Source organism: Crocodylus siamensis, chromosome 10, assembly GCF_052110815.1.
Source record: "Crocodylus siamensis isolate JL-2025a chromosome 10, ASM5211081v1, whole genome shotgun sequence".
Taxonomy (NCBI): domain Eukaryota; kingdom Metazoa; phylum Chordata; order Crocodylia; family Crocodylidae; genus Crocodylus; species Crocodylus siamensis.
The window spans coordinates 51373033-51399028 of NC_143404.1; the positions used below are offsets into that span (position 1 = coordinate 51373033).

Here is a 25996-nt window from a genome sequence, read left to right on the forward strand (position 1 = left end):
ATGCACCAACTTGTTTGTTCCCTGTGAATGTTTACACAATAAACCTAGTGTTTCCAAAACTGTATCAATCCCACCTAGTGAGTTAGTGCAGGCTCTAGTTGCTACTTATCCATGCAGCCTGTACTATCCTTTTGTGTTTACAGTTAAAGACTAAGTAATTTTTTTTTTTTTTTTGCAAAACTTTTCAGACTTGTTTTGCTGCATGTTCTTGATGTTATAACAACATGTGTTAGAAGCAAGGCAGCTGAGGGGTCAGAGTGTGTAACCAGCACCATAACTAGGATTTGTCCTTCCCTATCTCTGTTGTGGATCTCTGCATCCACCATGGCTTTTGTACAGTAAGAATGAACAAAAATGCCTTTGCGCATTTCAGTCTAAATGGTTGCAAGTTGTAGACCAGTGCCACTTGTACATATGACAGTGGTTTAGTTCTCTCTAAACTGTGGGTTTTTAACAATTCAAAACCCACCAATTAAAAAACCCACCGTTTCAATTTAGGGACTTCCATCACTGTGACAGAACAGTGAACGCCCGTCTGCAGTGGGTCACAGGTAAGCTCTGCCAGAAAAAAGTGGTGATGGGCTGGATTCTTTTTTTTTTTTCCTCCTGGAACCTGTTTGTCTCTCCCACAGCTGGGGTACAAGCTGCCAGCAAGACTTGAGCTGTAGCCTGGGAGGGTCTGGTCCTTCCCTTTTGTGGTGGTGGCACCCCCGCCAGGCGGCACGACTGCTCCCCACTCCCCTGCAGCTCAGGCGCTGTGTGACCTGGAGGCAGCTTGCAAAGGCAGGCTCTGTTGTGGGGGAGGGGAAGGCAGCAAAGGGCCTGATCTTTTTCTTTTTTCCTCCCAGAGCCTGCCCACATCTCTCACGGCAGGCTGAGCAAGCATCCCCCAGGCGGGCTGCTAGTGGGCAGGTGCTGCCTCCACCGAGGGAAGGTCCAGGGCCACTACAGCTCAGGGCCTGCTGGCAGCTCACCTGCTGACCATAAGAGGCAGGCAGGCTCTGCTGGACAACCCCCCCACCAAAAAAACAAAACAAAATGGCCCCTTGCTGCTTTCCCCTTGGCAGAGCCTGCCCACACAAGCTGCTGCCAGGTTGCACAGCCCCTGAGTGGGGGGGGGGGCAGTGCTTCCCTCTGCAGTGGTGGTGCCCCCTGGCGCTGCCCCGGTGGGGTGCTAGTGAGTGGGTGCTTCCCCAGCTTGCAGGCAGCACCCAGCCCAATCCAATGCTCAGGGAAGGTCTGACTTGGCTGGTTTTCCATGTTTTGTGTGTTGTTCCTGCTGCCTGGGACTGCCCAGGAATGAGCTGGCTTGCCCTTGGCAGAAGGTGGCAGGAGGGAAGCTGTGTGCTAGCAGTTGGAGAAGGCGGTGGGGATCGTGCATGGGGCACTGGAAGTCCATCAAGGCCAACCTCCCCAAGCACCATCCCTACCACCTTCTTCGGATGTATCTCTGAAGTTTGTTGCATCATAAACTAAAATAGATGCATTTTATTTTGCTATGTAACAAAGTCATTTAAGCAAAATACGTTGCCACACGTGTACAGCATGATGAAATTAAAACAACATAAACCACTGCAGGTGTAAATGGTGATGCCATTAAAGTGGTGCAAAAAAGGTAATTAAGCCACTTCAAAGGCCAATTTAGTCATGCATCCCAGGATTTTCAGGGTTAAAACACAGAGCTAATACTGCACTTTCTTCCTTAAAGCAGAAAGTAGCATGCTAAGGGCAGACCATAGCACCGAAGCACCTTTACTAGGAGCCCTCTACTTTCATTGGAAGGGCTCTGGATTATACTGAAGTTATCCTTTCTCTCTCATTGAATCCATTGAACACAAGAGGAAACCATTATACATCCTGCAGCATATGGATGGAGGTGTAAGAGCTGTAGCTAGTGAGAAGATGGGGATTTACACAATCACAGTAGTGTTAACATTCAACAACAGTAGAACAGGGTAGTTAAAAAAATAGGAGACTGCAGTTTTAGACTGGCTTCAGCACTATAAGCCCCATTTCCTATACTGCCACCAAGTAATGCCCCCCCCCTGCAAAAATCATTTGTTTTTCACGAGTAGAGCTGTAGTTTAGATAAGATTTGATTTTTCACTGAAGTCATTGAACCCCTTTCGCATGTTGGGCCTTCTGCATAGTTGTTAACTTTTGGGAATTACAGGCTTGAAACTACTGTCTACTTTCATCCCCATCTGCTATCCTGCTGTTGTGTGTTACTTACTGCACAGCTTGCTGCTCTACTTGTTTGCCCCATGATAATCTGCACATCCCCTGTCTTCTCCCCCTACAGCATTTCAGGGGAATTCTGTTTTCAGTACCATCCTTCTTGCCTCTGTGTGGAGGCTGTTCCATCAGAATCCATTCTGCTACCAAGGAGGAGCATTTTCTTTTCTCTCATTTTCCTAGCACCTTAACGAGCTTTCCATTAACATTAGCCAAACCTGATAATGGTTAGTCTGATCCCTCCACCTTTTAGTGGATTGTCACTTTAGGAACAACCCAGCCATAATTTGAGAGAGGACAAGTACATTTGTTGTCATAATATGAAGGCTGGATCTGGGTGAGGCCCATTGTTGTTAGTGTCTAACAGCTGGGGTTGTACAAGTGGAAATGTAATGATGGTGGAAAAACTATTCAAAGTCGCATCTATGCAGAGAGTCCATGGTTATGTACTAGCTACTTTGCAATTTGTGAATGAATGAGTTTAAAAGCCATCTATTAATAGAATGCTGATCCCCACTTCACTGCCAAGTCACTACCATTTTCTCAAGCCCCTTCATTTTGACACAACATTATTTCTGTAGGAAACAAATTAGTGTGGGATTCTCTCCTTTAGTGGAAGAGGCTCTCCATCTGTATCCTCAGTCATGACTTTTTATGTATTGTAAGTAATCTTAAAAATTTAAGATGAAAGGGTAACAAATTTGTGCACAGTAATAAGGTTCTTTGGAAGCTGATGTGCCTCAAGATGAGGGTCACTGGAGAAGTTAATCTTAAGTATTGCCACTTCCTTCCCTAAGGCTTGCAATGGGCCATTATATAAAATAATGTCATTCCTACAGCTAGACACCTCAAACTTTAATGTAGGAATTTATTTCAAATCATAAATAAAATTATTTTAAGAATCATCCCCAAATTAGTCCTGCGTGAAACCAGCAGGTCTGTAAACATTTTTGAGTGGGAACGTTTTTTTTTTTTATAATCAATTAAACCCAGGCCCAGAACTTGTAGGATTTGAAATCTGTCCCCAGCTGTATGACTGTGGGCAACTTTGGGGCACCCTTGGTGCCTGAGTTTCCCCATCTCAATGACAGGTATAACACTCTCTCCTTTTTGCATTCTGACTTGGAAATATAGGGCCTTTGTACCATGCAACAAAATTGGCCTTTAAAGGGGTTTAAGTGGCCTTTTGTATCGCCGTAATAGCATTGATATTTACACGCTCGGCAGCATATTACACTTTAAATGACTGGAACATAGCAAGGTAAAACCCAGCCAAGGTATTTGAGTTTGATACCTAACAAAGTGCAATGATGTGCTGGAAGCCAGTATGTCTGGGGAAGCTCAGGCTTGGTGGGCTTCTACTGCCCCATCCCCACTGCTTTCTCCCACCACCAGCATACCCGAGTTCCCTCTTGCTGCTCAGCCCCAGGGGCAAGCCAGCTGTTTCTAAACTGAGGTGGTGGGGATGGTGCATAAGGTGCTGTAGCTTATCTGCCTCTCCCGGGGGGTGGGGGGACAAGCTCTCCTGGTGCTTCTGTCTGTGATGGCAGTGCCCCCCAGGCTGCACCTGCCTGCTGGCACCTGGCCCAGGTGGTCCTAGGGGGCACCGCCACTGCAGAGGGAGGCACTAGGCTCTGTGCAGCTGAAGCAGGCAGGCAGCTCAGGGGGGTGGGGCAAGCTGCCAATAGGCTGAGTGCTCCCAGAGCTGCAAAGGACCCTGGTGCTTCCCTTCATGGTGGTGCTCCCCCGCCCCCCCAGGTGACACCTGGCGTGGGTGCCAGTGGTGCCTCTCATGTGGCACCTGCCCCTCCCCCCAAAGTCAAGCCTGCCTGCATGAGCTGCCACTAGGTCCTACAGCCCCCAAGTTGCGTGGGGCTTGGTGCTTCCCTCAGGAGGTGGCACCACTCCCTAGAACCACCTGGGGGGTACCACTGCGGAGGGACGGTCTGGGATGCCCCACAGCTTAGGGACTGCTCAGCCACCAGCAGCTTGCTTGCGCCCCAGTTCCCTGCTGCGGGAGGCAGGTGGGGAAAAGATTAGGCCCCTTCACCCTTGTACATGCATTGTGGGTTTAGTTCTCCCTAAGTTGAAATGGTGGATTTTTTAAAAAAAAAAAACAGTTTCAATTTAGGGAGAACTAAACCCCAGTTGCATATGTACAAGCACCCATAGGTGTTAATTCTTCAGGTGTGATCTCATTACATGAGTCATTAACAGTGTGGCTCTGATCTTTGTTGGTATCCAAATACCTTTTCATCTGTTAAATACCTGCAAAACCATTCATCATCAGTGCAAATCCTTTCTTTCAACAGTAGGGCCTCGTGCTGTCTGTCCCACCTTTTGCCTGGCTGGGCACCCATAGCTCTCATGCTGTTTTTCTTCCTGTGTGCCTGAAGAGGGATCCACAGCAGCAGAGAGCTAGCAGCATCTCTCCCCCACACAGCCAGACCTCCTGTCACACATGCAGGCAGTAGCTCTCAGTTACTTTCAGAGCGGCTGTGTTTAGAGCTGCGCAGCCATCTCGCATCTAATTCTGCACTCACCCATTTTCTCAAGATACAAGGGCTGTCATATATCCTTTGCAGGCATTGCCTTGGGCTGTGATAAAGTAAGAGAGGCAAATTAAAAGGACTCCTGCAGGATGCCGAGCGGGCCATGGCTGCTATCCTGCTACATTCCACCACTGAAACCTTTCCAGGATCGTTTCTGAGGTAACTTCTTTTTTGTCCTCTCATCGGAGGTTTACACTTCCCCCGTGGATCACTAAGGAAGCTGGGTTTTATTTAACAGGAAGAAATTCCTTGACACACGGCAACACTGGCCACCACCGTTTCCTAGTTAGCACACGTGTTGTTTCACATGAAACTGTCAGGGTACCTGGAGCACTTTCACTTCATCAGTACTAGAGAAATGCGTGAATTTATTTGTGGAAAGACAGTATTCCCTTTTTATCCCCCCCCCTTCAGCTCCTTGCTCTGGAAGTTGTTCCAGAAGACAGCAGTAGGTTATAGTGAGAGACAAGCCCATCTAGTACCTAGTTAAGCCAGTAGTTCTCCTACCGTAGATACTCTCTCCCTAAATGCAGGATGCTGGCTTTGATTTGTTCTCTTTTCAGTTCCCCCTGCTCCATCCATGATCTCCTCTGCCCTAGCCTTGCAGTGTCCATCTGCCACTTCTGCCTGTTGCCAGGACTGCTTTAAGTGCAGTATTTGTGCCCAGTTAGTGCCCAGGTCCACTAGCCCTCAGAAGAGGGTCAAGCTGTTGCTTTTAACTTTACCAGCCAAGCGGCATCAGCTAACAGGCTGTCCCTACAAGAGCTAGTCCTCTTTTGTGAAGTCAGCCATCTTGGTTCTTTGTGTGTTACATATCCCATGATGCTTTAACCCTGCATTAAAGATGGACAAGTTTAGCTGCATCTGGAGCCTCTGTTGGAGCACAGAGAGTTGAGTAGGCACAGCTCCTTTATAGCCAGCAGTCAGGTTAGGGGAGCTGAGATGAACAAGCAGGTGGTTTCCAAGATAGCAAGATTCAAAATTTAAAGTCTCCCTTAGAAAAAGCAAGAGACCTTAAATGCCACCTTAAAAAGGAGTCCAGGAAAGCCTGCGTCTCTGTGTGTGTAATGAAGCAAAAATCCTAGCCCCGTCTACCAGAGCTGCAGCTAGAGGAACAGCAGTTTCATTTACAAGAAATTAAAAGTTCATTAGAGGGTTAAGGGAGACTTTTTCCAGGACTCTCTCAAGCCAACTAATAACCTGCCCTGCTCCCCTCCCCTCAAAAACAACAAAACAAAACTTGCATCCTTTTTCGACTCCTGAGCTAGGTACTTTTGTACCCTCATGACTCCAGTACTCATCTTTTTAGCTGGGAAGTTAAGTTGCTAGCCTTGCTCACTGTAACCCAGCATCTCCTGAGGGCATTTACATTTTGTATTACCTACATAGAGGCTAGTTCAGTGAAGAAAGCTATCACTTCCTGCCCTAACCTGGACTACGATGTCCACTATTCTTAAGCAATGAGAAAAGCTCTGGCTATTTCAGAACTCATGGTAAATTCTGAGTTTGGAAGTGTTGCCTAGCTTAAAGCAGCAGCTTACAGTTCAGTTAGGCCATCAGGTAGTAAGAGTCTCTGAAGTCTGCTATTTGTTAAATTATTAAACAAAAAGCACTCCCTCCCCCAAGGCTGCTATATTTGCTCCCACTGCCTAGCATCTTAAAATTGAAGGGATTGGTAGTGTTTTAAGTATATTCTCAACATCCCTACAGTTACTGCTGTTATCACTTCCTTTTTTTCTGCATAAAGGAGAGAAAGTAGAATATAATCTCTGAAGGAGACTCTTACACACTTGCTCGTTTAGTATCTCTAGATAGCCTTCCCCCATTGCCAGTGTTTGAAGGTCTGGAAGTATAGTCTTAGTAAAGCAGATACATCTTTTTATAAGTTACTGCATAAATCACTATAACAATCCCATGCACACCTAAGTGTAGTGTTACTCCTCAAACTCAGCAGATTTAGTCTTCCTGTGCTGTTTATTGCTTAGTATCCCAGTACTGAACTATCATTCTACTAAGCATTATTTTGTCAGGATCTCACTCTCTACCCTCTTCTAATTTAAGCCTCTTGCATGGTAGAATTTATAGAGTGCCTAATTAAATTACTTTGAATAGCATCTCCTATTACAGCCAAATCAAAGTGGAGGTTCAAGTGACAGTAGTGCTTTATTCAGTAAACAAAGTTACTCAGAGCAATTATAATCAATCTGACAAATCTCCAGTAATGTATTACTATATAGACAACTATAGACCAAAATTAGTGTTTGCCCAAACACAGCATCCCGACAGTTCAGTACAGTACAGTAATTTAGTTTTAAGTACTAGCCTCTTTGCATGCTGCAAATACACACTGATGTGTGTCATAGGTTGTACTCTGCAAACAGAGTAGGTGCTAAAAACTCTGATAATGGAAGTAGAAACTCTTCTGGTGCATTCATCATAGCTTTGCTCTACAATGCAGAATCATAGGTGTTGAGGCAGAACCACAGCTACAGGCTCTGGCTCACTGAGCTGAGTATCATAACAAATAGACACTAAGGCAGGAATACAGTGTCTTTTGCTAGTAGCAGCCCAAGGCAAAATAATAGCAGAGGAAGATGTCTCCAGAGAGAGGGCATCTGTTTTTACAGATTCCAGTGATCTTGGCTCTTCAGCACTCACATCAAGGGACAGAATATTGTCCAGAGGGGCTTGTATCTCAGATATTTCCAATATAGGTGGGGGTGGCCTCCTGATATTTGATAAATCAATTACTGTCTCTGAGCTCTTGGGGAGCAAGTTCTCCATTGATTGGAGGCACTTCTCTTCCCTGCATGGTGTAGAGGACTTGGTATCACAATATATATCCATGGTGTAATCGACTCTGCTGTATTCAGAAACCAGATTGGACAAGTCAAAGGCAACATGACCACCAGGGGTCTTGCAGAAGGAAGCAAGGCCACCATCACAAATGCCTTGGATCTGACTGTGCAATTCACTCTTCATACTGCTGGTCAAAGAGGACTTGGGTCTTGTCAAAGTATGCTGAGGACTGCCTTTTATCATCATCATGCTTTCCAAGTCAAGGAGACCATTCCAACTATCTGGCTTAGAGGTACAGTTAGTTTCTGTGTAGCAATTAACTGGGGATGAGTAGGTATAGCTGGAGACACCCGTCACAAATCCAAGTTCCATGATTTCCTTTAGTGTCATACTGGCATTGCTTCTGTGGATGGATGACATTGTAGAGCCTTCCAAGAGTCACTCACTCTTCTAAAATCCTAATGGCATCCAACAGAGAGACACCTTGTAAGCAGAGGAAGCCCCAAGAAATATGTTACTGTCAATTAAAGCTTGAGAAAGGAGCAGATTAGAAACTTGAGGTTTTAAGTGCACTGGTACAGGGATGTGGAAGTTGGCCTTATTACTAATATGGAGGCACGTATAGCAGCCTGAGAGAGCTTTTATCAGAAGAGCTTGTTCTGGTTTGGGAACTGGAAGAAACCACCCAGTGCCACAAACGCAGGCAAACCCAATACAAGTTGCCTTCATACCAATATAGTTAGATTGGTTAAAAAACCTACTCCCTCAGTTAGCACTTGCAAAGAGTTCTGCCAGTGTATGAACCTTGTGCCATTTCTCTTTACAGGGGTGTAGGTTGTAGCTGTGTTGGTCTAAGGACATGGGCAGACAAGGTTCTTTGGGTGACTCGGGTATCTTTTATTAGACCAACCTAAATAGTTGGAAAAAAACCCCCAAAAAACCTCCCCTCTTAACACATTTCTCTTTACATGCACCTTCCCTAACCTTGTAGCTTAAATTTGATACAGACTAGAAGTTATTTTCTGGGTCTGTAGTTCAATTTTACATCTCACTCAGCATGATTGTTTTGAAATTGAGCTGTGCAGCCAATACTGAAAATATTGGCCAAATACCATCTGACAAGGTGCCAAGACTGCCTAAGTGGTTGTCCTGGGAGTCAGTCAGACAAATGATTACCTTGAGCATCATATTTAACTTTCATCTTTACAATGGCTAAAAGAGTTCAAGGGATTGTAGGAGGCTAAATCAGAGCTCTCCGTCCATACTAATCAAAGACTCACACCAATGATGCTGCAGAGGCAGCCTAGGAAGTTTAAGCTCATTAGTGCATTGGAACCTTGTTTATAGCACAACTGATTTGTAAGGCAGCCCCTTTTTGGGACTAGATTCAGAAGCATCAGCTGTAGTTTGAGACTCCAGTTCATACTTTGTGTGCTAAGAACTTGCATCCTGCCTTCTGTCTACTTCAAACAATAGCCTCCAATGGCTCCAGTGTCATCCTCTTTGTCCTCAAGGAGTAAAAAGTACTTCAAATGAAGAACCATCCCTGCTATGTTGCTACTCTGATGGGGACTATTTGGCACTCCCAAACTGAAGTGGACTGTAGCAGGCTCTCCTACAGAGAGCCCCCTCTCTGTGTGGACACACTTATGCTTTTGCTAATAGAGACCAAGTACTGCCAAAAAGATTATGGAGTTTAAGTCAGGTCTAAAAAAAGAAAAAAAATCCTGAAGTAGAATTAGTGAAAACCCACTACAATGGCTATTTTAAAAAAGAGACTATAAGCCTTCAAATGGGTCTTAAAAAAGAAGACAAAATTAGCATAGAAGTTTTCTTTTTCCTTTCCTAGGGGAAGTCTTAAACATTTGTAAAATAACAAAAAAAACCCAAGACTGTTCTAAAGAGAAGAAAGGGGAAACCTCACCTTTTTCTACTACAGAAGATTTCTTGAGCACCATACTTGAGCTACTGATGCAGCTACCACAGCTTTTATAGCCTGGTTTTTAATTAGCAGCCCTCTCCTTGTAATTTCCTAATCAAGCCAACCTGAAGTAGGCAGACTTTCAGCTTGACAACAGTGGGGCTGGGCCATGAACAGCTAACCTGAAGTTTTTGTGGGAGATTGCCTGTCAGTTCTGGAGGCTTGCACACATTTAATTTTAGGGGACATCAGTGAATAGCCCTGTTGAGCTCACTGAGGTGTTTAGTTAAGTCTGTACAGGGTCACGGTCCAACTTCCCTGATTTTCAGAAGAGGGCCGTTCAAACATCCCTCCTGGTATACAGCCTCCGGGCACAGATGGCCTCCCCCAAGTCAGAGCCGCAACAATAAACTGAGGGGTTAACAGCCTTTCTCTTTGGTATACTTAGATAGGGATGAACCTGCTGAGTAGGGGACCGGGCTAGATGACCTCCTGAAGTCCCTGCCAACCCTACTCTTCTATGATCTTTATGATTAGCCTCTTCACTCAGCTCTGTAATGCATTTCTAACAGGAATTCTCATTTATGTAAATGAAGCATAAATACGGAGGCAGATGTGAAGAGCTGGTCAGCAGCAACCTCCTGAGTTACGTGTGCAAAGATTTTAGTAAACCTAATGTGCTGACTCAGACACAGATGTACAATACATTCAGCCACACAGAAAAAGCTGGAGAAGCCCTGACCCATATGAATGAACATGTGCAGTCGATTTTGTAAGGAGCAACAGTGCCATCTGCAGGCAGTGGCTCTCTGTGTGCCTGCAAGTGAGAGATCTTGTGGCTCCAGGTTTCTTAAACTCTGGCAGAGGAGGAGCACTGGAGAAGTTACCATGTGAACCCCTATTCTGCCACTGGTAATCATGCTGACACTTCCTCTGCCCTTGAGCACAGAGTACTCATCCTCTGTCTAGAATTGCCTTCATTTCAGATCTCAAAGCATCCCTGGGGAAAGCAACATTGGGAAGAAGGTGAAGTTTGTAGCATTTTTCCATGTGATGCAATGGGGAACGTGGAGAAGAGGCCATCCCCATATGACCATGGAGCCCTCCATAGGTGCAGAAAGTGCTCTGGGGTCCATGGACAAGTTTGGGAATCACTGCAGTGGCATCAGTGGTGAGCACAAATCCTCTGCTTAGGTATTTTGTCCTGGATACTTGTGAAACAGGCTAGTGCCCTGCATGACTGAATGCTCCAGTCACCCTCAACCTTTCAGACCTAGGGGTGATGTATGGTCTGCTCACTCAGGTTTAAAACATCTGTTTCTGTCTCTCCCATTCTGTGATCACTTTGTGCCAGGAGGCTGCTAACTCACCCCATGAGGTCTCAGAGGGATCATATGGAGTCTGGGGTGGGTATGGTGGCTGCTGTAGGGGGCTGTGAATGTGGCAGAGGTGAAAGGAGTAGGATTCTCTGCTTTATACCATTTCCTCCTGCCGATCTGAAGCAGAAGCTCCATTTACTGAGGCTGCAGTTAAGCAGTGCAGTTCGGCAGGTACCACTGTCAGCACAGGCTTAAAAGCATTTTGCTCAATGCAGGAGAGTCTCTTCCTATATAATCTTGTTTCCATTTTCTACCGTGGCCATTTTGTTGTTGCAATTACAGTTGCTACAAATGTAGCCGATCTGATGAGGAGTCACTTGGGGCACACTTTTGGATCATAAATAGAATGACTAGGGCTTCTGTTCCCTGGAGGCGCCTGCCTGGAGGTATACATACATCCCTGCAGGGGAGCTCACATCCCTTTGTACATCCACCCCGCGCCGAAGGCTGTGGTCACGGTCACGCCGGAGTATCTGACTCTCACGTCTGACTTTCAATCTTCAGAAAAGCACTTTACAGTGTTTTTGTGTCCATTAAATCTCAGGACACAATCTGCACCCTGGCAGGGACCGGGCCGCGTGTGCAGGGCGCGCGAGGCCCAAGTCCAGCTCTGGGGTCGGGGTCAGACACAAGTCTCTAGCCCCAGAGCCCAGGGCGGCGAGGCGGGCGGGCGAGCGAGGCCGACGGCTTTGCTGGGGCGGCCCAGGCGCTTGAGCAGGACGTGCACCGGGAATGGATGTGGTCTCAGCAGCCTGGGCACCCGCGCGGGGCCGGCCCGGCCCGGCCTAACACCGCCAGGGCAGGGCAGGGCAGGGCAGGGGCGACCCCCAGAGCCTCGGGGGCTGCCCGCGCTCACCCACCTGCTCCGCGCGGCTCTTCCCGGCGCCGAGCGGCGGGGGCAGCCCGGGGGCGAAAGGCAAAGCGGGGACCCCTGCGCCCCGGGGGGAGGGGGAGGGAGCGAGCGAGGTCCCGCGCGCGCCTCTTTTCGCCCGGCGCGGCCCGGCCCGCGCCCTCCCCGCGGCGCGCGCAGCTCCGGCCCGGGCGGGGCGGGGCGGGGCGCGGTTGGCGCGAGATAGGAAAGTGCCTGGTGCGGCGCCGGGCGGGAGCTGTGAGCGCGCTCAGCCGGGCTGTGCTGCCCCGGGCCCGGCCATGCCGCGCCCCGCGCCCCCCGCCCCCCGCCAGCCCTCCTAGTGCGCGCCCGGCACCATGGCCCGCAGGACCCGCTGGTGAGTTGCCGGCGCCGGGGCGCGAGCCTGGGGGAGCCCCTCATCGCCATCCCCATCCCGGCTGGGGGGGCTGGGTCGGATCCTGCCCGACCGGCGGAGCGTGGAGGCAGCGGGTGCGGTGCGGTGCGGTGCTGCGCTGGGGGAGGGGGCAGTGAGGGGCTTGGGGCCTGGGGTGATTGAAATGGCCCGGCTGGGATGCATGGGGGAGGGGGCAGGCATCTCCGGCACAGAGGAAGTTGACCTTCCTCCTGGAGCTCCACGTCCCGTAAGGGCCACGGGGAGGCCTGGCCTGAAGGGGGTGGCAGGGCAGAGGCTGGGCCTGGGTGAAGGGCCTGTAGGCCACTGTGGTGCAAGTGGCCATATGGGCACACCCTTTTGAAGCCCCATCCAGGCCCAAGGGGCGAGCTGACAGGATTGGACCAGCCCCCCACTTTGCCTTTTCATGTGCCTGATGTCTGTCTCAGTGTGCAAATGGGCTCACATTCCCCAGCTCTTTTGTTGCAAGTTTGCCCCACCGATCTCCAAGAGCTTTCCAGAGGAGAGCACTATCCTCACCCCTAACTTGCAGGCAGGGAAGCAGAGGCAGAGTGGTGAGGTGACTCGCCCAAGGTCACCCAGCAGGCCAGTGGCAGAGCTGGGACTGGAGCCCAGTCTCCTGGTCCTAGCTCCCTGCTCAGTCTGCACAGCCATATTGCTTCACCTGAGCTCAAGTTACAGCTCTTCAGCCTCTGGGACTGATTCCAGTTGCTACACCCGGGGTGGGGGTGTAGGAGAGGGAGGTTCTGCCATGTTCTTGGGGCGGGTGGGAGCAAAGTAAACTGAAATGCTGAAGTTGGGCCAGCTAGTATTGGACTGTGTTGCGCATGCTGTCCTGTGGAGAGCAGGCTGGTCACCCAGTGCAGGCAGCTTTTCTCTGCTATGAAAGAAACTGCATATATGTTAGATACCCATGTGGAAGGCTCACACAGGGGAAGTAAGTATGTGGCTGCTATGGGGTGTTACGCAACCACTGATGGGAGAGGGAGAAAGGGAGGAGGTCTGCAGTCACAGAGGAGATGTATCCAGAGAAGTCCCATAATGAAAACCCAGGTGAAGTCTGCAGCACTCCTGACAGTGGTTGGGCAGCCTGTGTGCTGTGACTGCTGCTCACTTCAGTCACCTCACTGCTATCCTGTACTCACAGCAGCAAAGGCAAATAGGGGCATAAACACTTACAGGATTGGGACCTTAAGGTTCCCTTGAAATCTGAGCACGTAAGAAATCAGCTATAGTTTCCAATATGACTTTGCTCAGGAGGGCCTCTGCTAATTTCAGTTTGCAAATATGTTTTCCTTTTGTCCGGTTTGAATTTAATTTTTAAAAGACTAGCTGTAGAGGGGGGAATATCAAGAGAAGTGTTCTTTTTCTTCATTTCTCAGTGGCAGCCTATGAACAGCTAATACAGAACTGATGTCCCTTTAAACCCCCGGTCACTCCTGAAGACTTATTTTATTACATATGAATGTAGTGTCTGTGAGAGGTGCCCAGCTGACAGCACTGGAGGAGACTGAAGCCTTCTTGGTCTGCAGAATACTTGAGGTCTGAGCATCATGAGCTCAAATATCTTCACTCCGCACCTGACCTGTGTATAAGTTCTGACCATGGGGTAGTTCAGTCCTCCACTTGCTGAAATTGTCTGCAAAGGTTTTAAATTTAGTGGTCTACATGACCCAGCAGCAAATATTCAAAGAGCTACTAGTTAGTGACACCTTAGAAAATAATGACCTGGTTTTTGTCTTATCTGGTGGCCTTTTGGGATTGGTACTTCAGTAGCCACCATTGCTGAGTGCCTCACAATCCCTATTGTTTTTAGGGAGGTTCTATTATCCCCATTTTACAGATGGGGCACTCAAGTGTAGAGAACCAAAGTGATTTGCCCAGTGTTATACAGGAAATCTGTGGCAAAGTAAGCACTTGAGCCTTTTGTCCTTAGGCCTAGGTTAGTGGCCTAACATGGAGCACTTCCTCCTTCAAGGTAAAAGGCCCATATCTCTGGTTTTTTAAAGGGTCCAACCAGGCTAAATGCTTCTTGATGTTTCACATGTGGCCTTATGGAATTGGTCAACAAAGTTAGGCCCCTCAACTTTGAATTCACCCCCGTGTTCCCACAAAATTGGTTAATGCCTAGATTGTGTAGATGGCTTGCTTGCATTAGGAAACTTAGCCAAAGCTTTCTGAAAAGCACCGTGAGCAAAGTAAGTGCCTGGAGCTGTCTATGGAATTTGCTTCAACTGCTGCTTCAAACACAAACGTGTCTTTTTTTTAAAGTGAGGAACAAGAAGAGCTGCATTACCAGGATACAGACTCCGATGTGCCAGAGCAGCGGGAGAACAGGTGCAAAGTCAAGTGGACCCATGAAGAGGTAGGTGGTAGCACAGGACCTGCTGCAAAGGGGTATGTCTCAGGGGATGGGTGTATTGTGGCTGTGAGGAGATGAATCAAGAAGAAAGCATCATCTGTAAGGGACCTCAGTGACCTCCTGGATAGGTAAGCTGTGGATCAAGCTGTCTTAATCAGACACTGGAGGGGAGGGGGAGTTGATTGTTAATGTCACTAGTGTTTTCCCAAGCAAATTTTGGTCCTTTTGTATCCACTTGGCTTTGGGAATGCACCACACAGAGCCTTCCCCTTCACTCTAAAACAAGTGAAGTAGATGGACTGATACCCATGACACCATGGGTAGCAACTTCTTTACCTGTAGGCCAGTGCTTGCCACACTTTTTTCCTCAGCATGGCCCCTCACTCCCACCCCCCAGGTGCCCTTCGCTCCCAACCTGCAGCCACCCACTGCTCCCAGGAGCCCCAGAGCCAAGGCCTGCAGCCCCCACCATTCCTAGGAGTGCTTAAGCCCCAGCTGCTGTCCGCAGGAGGCCCAGCGGGCGGAAGTGCTGCACCGCCACAGTTGCCAAGCTGAGGCACCCCTTCCCACCCAGCAGCAGCTCTGCACTGCTGCCACCGCTGCACTTCACTGTGGTGCTTCCTCCTGTGCTAGGTCCTGCCTGTTGGGCTGTGACCCCAACCACTGATGTTGCAACCCCATTTGGGGTCACAACTCACAGTTTGGGAACTGCTGTCTTAGGCTAATGATACTAGTCCTTACAAATGAGAGAAACTCCACTCAGCTGCATTGTCTTTACTCTGAAAAATATTTATCTCTAAGTTGCTGATATGAGACAATATCCTAGTGAAGGCAGGGCAGTTGGTAGTTTTCACAAGAGTGAACAGGTTGAGTTCGGGGATAGGTTTCCTCATTTTTAGTTCCTGTGAAAACTACAGATGCCTTTATCTTCACTAAGTTTTCATATTGAGGTAACACATTTTCAAAAGTGAGAGCAAGGCCTCAAACTCCCCTGGGTGAGAGAGCTGTTTCCTACCTCTTCTCACATCCAGAAGAACTGAGTTCTTGACCTCACTTGTGGCTTAGGGAAGTTGTGGAGTCTCTTTCAGTAAAGCTTTGCAAGAAGAGGCTGGACAGGCACTCATCTGAGAAGGTTTAGGAATAACTGATCCTGCAACTATGCAGGGGGTTGGACTAGATGACTGCTGAGGTCCCTTCCAGCCCCTGATGCTCTTAGCTCTTAGATTAGGAATATACTGGTAGTAAACATGCTAATTATAAAGCAGGTAGACCCTCTCTATACAGTTGGAACCAAACCACATTAGACCATAATTGACTTAGAAATGAATTTAAATACAGAGCTGAGCTCTTGTATTTAATGAGTTGCCTGGACCATTGTATTAAAGCTCTGGGCCAGGCATCTCTATGTGCCAGGTTTGCAGTTGTGCTTACTGGATGATGCTAAGCAGCTGGAGTAGTATTTTGGTATTAAATGGCATAAACTTCTCAGCAGGATGAATGTTCAATTTTCTTTTTCCTTAGCTTACATACTTAGTTTGGGCATGACTTGCTCTCTTTACAACAGCATGATCTGGCCCTCATTCTTGTCTGCTTCTGTGAAAGCTGACAACTTTGTTCTTCACAGGATGAGCGGCTGAAGGCGCTAGTGAAACAGTTTGGACAGACTGACTGGAAGTTCCTGGCAAGTCATTTCCCTGTAAGTGGGGCATCTAGCAGCTTTCCTTTGTCCAGTATGGGATACTTGACACTTTTACAGGACCTGGACCTCCTGCACCTGAAGCGCTTGGCAGACATGAACTAGCATCCTGTGCTTGTACAGAAACTAACAACAACTCTTCTGTCAAGCTTTGTGAGGCAGGCCAAAGGCCTGTTCCCCATTTCAGCAGGGTTGGCTGTATAGTTTGTCTGAGGCCCCAGGAGGCCAAGTATGTTGGAGATGGGGCATGGGATAGGATTCCATGTTATCCTGATTAGTGCATGAGATCACAGCTGCCTGTTTGAATGCCAGTAATGGCAGCAGTGTGCATATAAAACTGAGGTTTCTTTTTTTTCCCCCTGCAAACCTTACTCTCTCCTGTAGAGAGAGCTGTGCTGGGAGCAGTACCATGCTTGTCCCTGGAACTAGGTGTGTCTTTCTTTCTCTCTTGAAATGCTTGTTCCAAGCTGCTTCCCCTGGCCTCCTCCTCAGCCAAAGACCACATGTGGCTCCGGATTGGTGAGGAGGGTCTATTAGAGCTGCCCAGAGCTAAGAAGAGAAGCTTGGGTCAGTGGCCATGTGCATGCAGTGGCTACCAGTAAGTGCCACCTCAGGCAGGAAGGGAAGGTGGTGGGTGTTTTCTAGATTTTGGAGCAAGCCAAGTTTTCTGCAAGATGAGCTGAAGGGAGAGGGGCTTTGGGCCCAAGCCACTTTCCTTTCTCTGCTGCTTCTCTGATTCATGCCTAGTCTGGCTCATCCCACCAGGTTTGGAAGAGTATGTTTGGAGTATAACAGAACTAGGAAGGGGCCATGCGTATGGATACTGCTTGTGACTGCCTGCTGTAAACACAGCTTCAGTCACCAAAGGGATGTGGGATATAGATAGCTCTAAGCTGTGTGGTATAGGGAGCATGGGATACAAACAGTTTGGCTGAAGCACTGAGGAGAGACAGGGCCAGCTCTGAAAAGCTACTGCTAGAGAAACAGTGAGCACATTTTGAGAGACTGTCTTTCCTCAGCCAGTTGATTGCAATTGCATTGCCTGATATCTCCCCCACTCCCAAAGGCCAGAGGCTGCATGTTCAATGGACTAAAGGGGTGACCAGTGGTTTTAGAGACTGGAGTCCCTTACTTATCCACCTGATGAATATGGCAATGACAGAAGCTGCCCCTGTGCATGCATTTGCCAGTGTGCTGCAGGCTTGCTCTGTAGGGATCATGTCTAGGAATGAGGCTGCTACTTGCCTGACATGGCTTAAAGCCTCTGACTAAGTGGTGGCCAATTTCCCATCCCATCTTGTCTCAGCTCCTAGCACATTTTAAACAGCCGGTTTATTGTGGCAGGTTCTCCTCAGTTGCTGTTGTAGTTACTGTCAGTGGCCTCTGTTCTAATGCATGTATGTTGTAACTCCCTCACAGAACCGCAGTGATCAGCAGTGCCAGTACCGGTGGCTGAGAGTGTTGAACCCAGACTTGGTGAAAGGTCCTTGGACCAAAGAGGAGGATCAGAAGGTAAGTAGCTGACAGGCTGCACTGAGAGGGGAGAAGGGCTGGATGCTCCTTGTGGACAATGAGAGAAGTGCTAGGCTCAAGCCTGACATACTTTTCTCTGAAATATGATGAGTTATGCCTGTTGTCTGAGTTTGATTATGGTCCAGAAGAGCAGCATCGATAAACTTCTGTGCACTTGGCTAGCTGCTGCCAAGCATCCTAATAAGTCATTGGTGCTGTAGATGCACAAGGCCCTGCTCTTCTGAAAGCCTGACCTACTCCCCATGCCATATTGCCACAGCGGAGACCACTGGGGCATGGATATGGAGGCCAGCAGGGAGACATGGTGAGAGGGGACTTACTGATCAGATGCTACCTTGTGGTAGGTTTTCTGTTTCCACATCTTTCCATCTGCGCTTTCCTCTGCAGCTCCCTTGCTAACTCCCTGGAAGTGAGTGCCCACCTCATGTCTGACTCTCACAGCTGCTACCTTGCTGTCCCTTCCACCTTTTGCCTGTGCACTGTCTAGTAGGCATTGCAGAACTCTGCTGCCATGCGTCACATTCCAGCTAGGCTATAATTTCTTAATTCTTTAATTGTGATAGGGCCCAGCATGTATATACTGGCACTGCAGTATAAACCTCCTCCATCTAAACCTCCTTGGATAGAGGTTTAGATGCATCAGATGTTGAAGAAATAGCCCCTATATAGCAGGGGTGCACTAAGAGGATACAGTGATTTCCAGTGCCTCCCTGTGAAGGAGAAAGCTGGAGGAGGCTTGGAGCATGTGACAACTTGTCACTACATCAGAAGTGTGCACCTGATTTAAAATCCATCTCCCCTGTTAGTCACCAAAAGCCTTTTGCTTCATGGTGGGCATGGTTGGTCACTCCCCTGTACCTTGCATAGTCGGTACAGAATGGCACCAGTTTGCACCCTCCCAGCAGTGATATAAATGATGATCTGTGGTGTGTGGTAATGGTACCCAAGGGCCTGGATGCTTTATTCATGCAGACTCTTCTCTAAATTAAACACTTTCACTGCATCCTCAGTAGGTTCTTGTAGAGTCACAGAGGATGAAAAGCAAAGCTGAAAACTGTCTCTACATTCATTTCCCTTTGTTGTTCTTTGAAGGTAATTGAACTGGTAAAAAAGTATGGCACAAAGCAGTGGACACAGATAGCAAAGCACCTGAAAGGCAGACTGGGGAAGCAGTGCCGGGAGCGCTGGCACAACCACCTGAACCCTGAGGTGAAGAAGTCCTCATGGACAGAAGATGAGGACCAGATCATCTTTGAGGCCCACAAGGTTCTGGGGAACCGCTGGGCTGAGATCGCCAAGCTGCTTCCTGGCAGGTAGGGCTTCTGCCTGATGCTAGCACCTCATGGGTCTGGTGGGCTCTTGAGATATGCCTTTTGAGGCTTCTGGCAGAAGGGTTAGAAATACATCAGCACTGTTGCTTTGACTCTTAACATTGGTGGCCTGATCGCTATAATTGTGGCTCTTCTTTCTTTCTTTCCAGAACTGACAATGCTGTGAAAAACCACTGGAACTCCACCATCAAGCGGAAAGTGGACATGGGAGGTTTCCTCAGTGATTCTAAAGAGTCCAAATCTGTATTCTTATTATTGGAAGTGGATGGCAAAGACAGCCAAAGTCTCCAAAGAGCCAGAAACCAGGTATCACACCAAGCGAATCAGCTGATGCATTGGATTTTGCTATGGAAGACTTTACAGTCCGGTTGTGAAGGGTGTGTGGGGGTAGCCATTTCTGTCCTGTTAATCCACAACTGCACTTCCCATCAGCAGAAGAGTTCTGTGAGTGGCTGTACGCACTAGCCAGGAATCCTGACTCTCCATATTCCTTTCTTGTATAGAAAATGGAGTTGTGTAGTCTGCAGTTCTCTATCGATGGTCCATATAGAGGATATTAACCTCCTATTGTTATCTGTTATTCTCTTAGCTCATGTGTTAGAGGCCCGTGGGTGTATATCTAAAGTTTTAAACCCTTTTAATGATACATGTGGGTAGTGTTGTTCCATGCAACAGAATTTCTAGTTTCTTTTAAAGAAAAGAAAAAAATAGAAAAGTACTTATGAACAAAAATCCATGTGATTTAAGCAACATTAAGATTACAAAGTTAAGCTTTCAACAGTTAGGAGGTGCCAGAATTCATGCAGTTACCTTGTGTATCTGTCATAGCAGAGTCTGCAATTTGCATGATTCTATTATAATTGTCCTACAAAGATCCATGCATCATTTGGTGCTCAGGATGGACAGTGGCTGATGTAGTGGGATGTAAAGTATCGGGATGCTTTCTTGAGGATGAGCAAAGGCTTGGGAAATAGAAGTGCTGGGTTATAGTCCTGCCTCTGCCACAGATGTCCTATATAATATTGCCAAGACTCCACTGTAATGTATATGCATGAGTGGGCTGAAGGAAAATTGCATGGGGAATCTCAAAACTTGACTTTGCAGCCATAACTTAATTTTAATAGGTGGCTTCTGTGTTTCACAGAAAAGCTTTCTAGCCAGCTGGCCTGCTGAGGCTTTAGAAATAAAAGAGGAAGATGCCAGTGATGATGAAGCAACGGGCTTACAGGAGTTGCCCTCGGAGCAGCCAGCTACAGAACTGGTGGAGGACAATGCTGAAGGGACCCTGGAGGATGTGGTGCCTGAAGACACCTCAGCAGATGGCACCTCTCCTTACAAGTGGGTGGTTGAAGCTGCAAATTTGTGCCCAACTTCAGGACCTGCCTTCACAGAAGCTCTGGACATGATAGAATCAGTAAGAATTGGCGCAACATTCATATATCTCTATCTTATAGAGAGGCAGATGGTAGAGTTCAGTGTCATGACCTATAAGTGATCCTGGCTGACGCATTCAGTGAGGCTCCTCAAGAAAAAGCTCCAGAACTGGGCTTTCTCTTTGACTTCATTGTTGCTTCCCACTGCCTCTTTGATAGAGCTGGATTGGCACTGTACTTCCTCCAGACAGTAGGAAACACTCACCTGCTTCTCCGTGTGGGCTACCCAAAGGTTAGGTTCAGGCTTTGTGTTCTGAGCCAGCATGTGGGGGTAGCTGCTTTTTGCCAGCATAGGCCCATCTAATACAGGACAGCCTGATCCTGGGTGATGCAGTCAGCATTACCAGAGGGGCTTTAAAATGCCTAGAAAACGTGACATCCATCAGTTGGACTTGATCATATTATTGATGATTGTCTGAGATTTAAGTTTCTTTGCCGGGGAGGAGGGGACACTACATCTTGCAGCTCATTTTGCACGTGGGGAAGGGACACTCAAGGTTGGAGTGCTCTCCATTGGCACAGCTGTGTGGGGCCAGGACTGACCCAGCAGAGAATGAAGCTGGTCAGGAGAGAAGGCCTTTGGCAGAACTTTGTGCCAGAAGCTTGTGCTGAGTTTCTCCAGGCTGCTTGTGAAGTTTGGGTGTCCTGTTCCCATGTAATTTAAGCAGACCTCTTGGGCATCTTTGAAAATCTGAGCCTCCATTTTCCTAGATACAGTGCTGTGAAGTCTGTCACCATCATGAGCACTAAACACAGCCTCATGCTGAGGCTGATTAGGGATGTGATGGCTGGCTCTAAGGTTTAATAGTCTGTTTGCTTAGAGTTCAAGCTGATGGACTCTCTCTGCAGCTGTTTGCAAGGTCATATCCTTGTTTGGGTCTGTGTCCATGTTCCACAGCACCTTGGTCCTCTTCCTGGGCCCTTTCTGAGTGTTTCGCTTGTCTGGCAGGATCCAGATGGATGGTGTGACCTGACTCATTTTGACTTACCTGAAGATCCCTCTGGGGGCGGTAGCAGTAACAGCAACAGTCCAATTAGGCAAACTCCCAGCAAACCCCCCATATCTCTGTCCAACGTAACGGAGTATCGCCTGGATGGCCACACCATCTCAGACCTGAGCAAAAGCAGCAAGGGTGAACTGATCCCTATTTCCCCACGCTCAGAGGTGAGCTTTGGGACCCCGCCCTGCATCTTCAAAAGGCAGAAGAAGAGGAAGATCTCCCTCTCACCTGTCACAGAGAATGCCACCAGCACCAGCCTCTCCTTCATAGACTCCTGCAACAGCATGACACCCAAAAGCACCCCTGTCAAGGCACTGCCCTTCTCCCCATCCCAGGTATGTAGCTAGATGGAAACATGGTAGCTTGTTCTGTTGTCTTCTGCTTGGGGACACTTTCAGTGCATGAATTAGCAGGAGCAAATAGTTCTGCTCTGATGCTTTACTTATTTGCGCTCATTCATGTTGCAGAGACTAACAATATCTGATGGCTTAAGATTTATCTTGCCTCCTGCCTTGAAATAGGAATGGCCAGTGCATAAGATGGCAGTGCAGTCACTGGAAAGTCTTGATGCAATTTGTATAAGATGGGACTCAGAACTGGGATTTTTCTGTCCACTGGTCATTAGAGTTGCCATTGCAGTTTTCACAAGAAAACAGGCTGAGGATATGTCTGTGTTGTGGGGATGCTTTCAGCTAAAGGGCAGGGATCAGTCTTCCTGGGTCAGGGATACAACAAGTGTTGTAGGTAGATGATAACCTCCAGCTCTTATCCCCGCTGTCAGAAAGCCAAACTGCCACCTGTGGGGACCATACTAAAGTATTGCTGGGAAGTGAGTGCTACCAGCACAACATCAATGTAGTGTAAGCAAAAGAACATCCCATCAGCAGGTTCTCCTGGGGTACCAGCACAGAAAGGTGTTCTTTCTGTTTTAAGCTGTCAGGGGAAATCATGTAGCTACACTTGATAACAAAAGCATTAGACAGGCCTTGTGCTGACAGTGCAATGACTTGGATTACAGCTGCTCTAAGGGTAGTCCTTCCAGGGCTTCTCTTTACTGCAAGTGATCTCAGGCTCTTACACTTTCCCCACCCCCCGCCCCCACTCCTCTCCTTTCCAGTGCCTTCCCACAATTCCCCCTGGGCTGTATTTTTCCTACCACCTTCCCACTTCCTGCTTCGACACCTCCCTTCACCTAATATATATAACCTGGTTTAACATTTGATTTCCCCCATCTGCATGTGCCTTGCTGTACCTAGCCTACTTCAAGTGCTTCAAAATGCAGCAGTATTAGATCTCAGAAACACCACTTCTTCCTTTCTTCATGAGCATACTGTCAACTGACTAAACGCTGACCGTCTGTGAGGCCACCAAGAACCATGGCTTCAGGGCCAGGACCTGTAACTATGCTGTCCTGTAATGCAGTTGCCTGCCTTCACTTTGTAGCCTTAGGCTGTAAGCTGCTTGAGGCAGAGTCTGTCATTTGTTCAGTGTTTACACGGAGCATATCACGTTTTTATTGCTGTAATGTGACAACTCCTGGTTCTTGGCTTTGGCTCTGGCTCTTTATTATTCTTTGAGCTGTGCAGCCTCAAAAGCAAGAGGATCGCTGCCCCAAAGAGCTTGCAATTCAGTACAAGACCAACAGCAGATAATTCTAGGCAGACAGAAGGAACACAGAGACTGAGACAGTTTGTTAGTGTGAAGGCCTGTATTCTTATTGCCCAAGCTATTGTCAAGTATTTTTTGTAAACATCCCAGCAATTAAGAAGAATTTGAAGGACTCCCCTGAGTGCTACTGGGTTAGGACAGATTAACCATCCTGGCACACGTATGCCCTCTGGTGCCTGGCCTGTATATAGGTGAGGAGCCGGTTCATCCTCTTGGCTGAAGTGGTTGAGGCCTGTTGATTTTAGTGAGGAATATACCACAGTCTCTCCCTCTGCCCTGCAGTGGATTTGTTGTACTCATCTCTGTGCAGCATCTTCTACCTAAGGATTTCAAAACACTTCAGCAGTGTAGGAGTGTTACCTCTTAGTCTTCTGTTCAGTAGTGCCCTTTTTTCTGCAATTTTGGGAACTGGCACAGATTTTCTGAGCTTCCAAACATCACACAGTGAATCTGTGTTAGAGCTAGGAATGGAAAACAAATCTCCTGACTTCCAATGTCTTCTTCCAACCAAAAAGTCAATCTTTTTTGATGAGTGTAACAAAAATAGCTTCCTTCTCTTCCCCCTGTCCTCCCCCTCCAACCTTCCCAAGAAAGTTCCTGGTAGGCTGGTTGGGGCGTAAGATGTGTTTTTTACTGGTCTCATCTTCACTAAGAACAAACAGGCTTTTCTCCTTCCTTTTTCTTTTTTCACTTGTGGTAGCTAACACAAGGTTATGGCTTAGTGTAGGGGTGGGCAGAATATGGCCCGCAGGCTGGATTCGACCCGTGGCTGCTCCTGTAACACTCTGCACGGGGCTGAGCCTTGCTTGGGACAGCCTGTGCTGCACTCCAGCCCCAGTCTGAACCAGTGCACACCTGCCAGCCCTGGTCTGGGCCAGTGCACACAGCTTCTAGTGGGGCTGCTCCTGGTGCAGCTGTCTGGGTGCTGCTTAGCTTCCCTTGCCTCCAGTGGCAGCTCCTCATGCTTCTGCCCCTGCTCTGTTGCTCTGGGTGGGAAGGAAGCTTCAGCCGGGCAGCTTCTGCTCCAACATACAGGGCTCTGGCTCCAGCTCCCAGCTGCCTTCCACCCACTCCCACCACCCAGGCAACTCTGCTGCATGCATCTCCTCCCTCCCTTCACCTCCAGCTGGCTCCTGGGGCTTAGTACCCCATACACATGCACATGCACACACATCCTGCCACAGGGCAGGGCATGCAGGGAGCAGATCGTGACTCTGCCCCAGGCTCCAGCCCCATATTGTCACTGCCCTGTGACTCTGTCCCATATTCCTGGCCTCACCTGCCTGTCTCACTCCCAAACACCACCCCTAAACAACGCTCCCCGCCTGCCCATGGCCAGGGATGGTGCTGACTTGGTTCACCAAAACTCATCAGAGCTGCCTATGTAGCCACCAGGCCCAAATAATTGCCCACCCCTGGCTTAGTGGGACTGAGGTAGCTGGTTAAAGTGAAGATTGGGAAACCTGAGGTTCTATCTAGAGCTGCTAACCTATATCAAAGCTACAGTCTGCTTCGTTTAAAGTGGGACATTCTCTCGGGTTAGCAAATCCGTGTTAAGTATGCATCTTTGTTTTTAGTGTAGGTGTGCCCACTCCTATCTTGGCCATACATACATTGTACAGCTTTCAGTGTTGCTGTTCCCAATAAAAAAGCATAAATCTTACTTGCATCTGTGCTAGGAGTTGCACCAGTATCTACACTATTACTATTACAGATTGCACCCTGAACCAATGTATTTAGGCCAGAGCAATTTTTTTTTTCCTTTTAAAATTTTAATGGTGAGATTAACCTTGAGTTTCCAGTATGCTCAGCATCTTTTACCTTTCTTCATTTCCCATGTTGGGCAGTTTTTAAACTTCTGGACCAAGCAGGATACACTGGAGTTGGAGAACCCATCCCTGACCTCCACACCCGTCTGTAGTCAGAAGGTGATTGTGACCACCCCACTGCACAGGGACAAAACCCCCCTGCTCCAGAAGAACTCAGCGTAAGTCTTTTTTCCTTCTTCCAAACCCCACCTCATCGCAGGGAGGTTGGATTTTTTGTAGTGTTATCAGGCAGCTGTGGCAACCTGAAGGATAGGAAGCGGGGTTGCCAGTATTGAGGTTTATCTTGTTGGATTCCCCCCGGTGAATCTGTTTTACAAGAAAGCTGGTGTGTTGTAAGGTGTTTTGAAGGGTGAGTTGTATTCTGCATTGCTTGAATGAAGGTACTCAGATTTAAAACCAGTGAGTGCCTAGAATAGGTGGGGCCAGTCAGCAGTGGATGGGCCTGAAAAGCCAAAGTCTCACCTATGAGTTGTGGAATCTGCTCATGATGATAAAATGCCTCAGCCCTCAGGCAGCTTCTGTTCTGTCCACCTCCTGCTTGTAATGTTCAAGAGGGTGTGTGGCTGGAAGGCTCAGGCTGGAAGATTTCTTTGAATGTATTCTCTCCTTCATCTGTGAGAGGCAGGATGAAGTATGCCCCCTTTTTTGGAGAACAGCTGTGCTCTGGAAGAGGATGCCTCAGCAGAGGGCCAAGCCAAATCAGCAAGAGTCTGAATAGCCAGTGTCACTGCCTGCAGAACCTGCTCTGCCCTTGCAGAACGGAGCTTTAGCTTCTGGGTGTGTCTGCCTGGAGAACACAGCTGCATTGGGAACTGGGAGGTTGCTCATCTCTGCTCCACTCTTCTACAAATGTGTCCCCTGCCTGACGGGCAGTTTGGGGCATCCTGCTCCATTTTACTTGCATTCCTTAGCTCTGGGTGAGCTGAAACCTCTTCTATGGAAACGAATGCTTTGTATTCACAGTTGGAGCTGGGTGGGGGAGGGGTAGCAGCTGT

At 48.2% G+C, this 25996-nt stretch overlaps 2 protein-coding genes across 3 annotated transcripts in view; one reads left to right on the forward strand and one right to left on the reverse strand.

Annotated features, from left to right (window-relative positions):
* The first annotated feature begins 4656 nt into the window (after positions 1-4656).
* MYBL2 (MYB proto-oncogene like 2) overlaps positions 4657-25996 on the forward strand; it is a 29411-nt gene continuing 8071 nt past the window's right edge. Inside the window, exons 1-9 of one of the 2 annotated variants that reach the window (XM_090065036.1) lie at positions 4657-4946; positions 14420-14513; positions 16135-16206; positions 17626-17718; positions 18832-19052; positions 19220-19376; positions 20215-20484; positions 21453-21839; positions 25020-25159. In XM_090065036.1, coding sequence (XP_089921162.1) covers positions 4891-4946; positions 14420-14513; positions 16135-16206; positions 17626-17718; positions 18832-19052; positions 19220-19376; positions 20215-20484; positions 21453-21839; positions 25020-25159 — 1490 coding nt within the window. In that variant the 5' untranslated portion in view covers positions 4657-4890. Of the gene's footprint in view, positions 4947-11968; positions 12113-14419; positions 14514-16134; positions 16207-17625; positions 17719-18831; positions 19053-19219; positions 19377-20214; positions 20485-21452; positions 21840-25019; positions 25160-25996 lie in introns of those variants that run through there. The other variant, XM_090065037.1, reaches the window with a different exon arrangement.
* On the reverse strand, positions 6946-8067 carry LOC149856586 (uncharacterized). The gene has a single exon (XM_090065038.1). It carries the CDS (start codon positions 8004-8006, stop codon positions 7248-7250), a length of 759 nt encoding a protein of 252 aa, XP_089921164.1. The 5' UTR covers positions 8007-8067; the 3' UTR covers positions 6946-7247.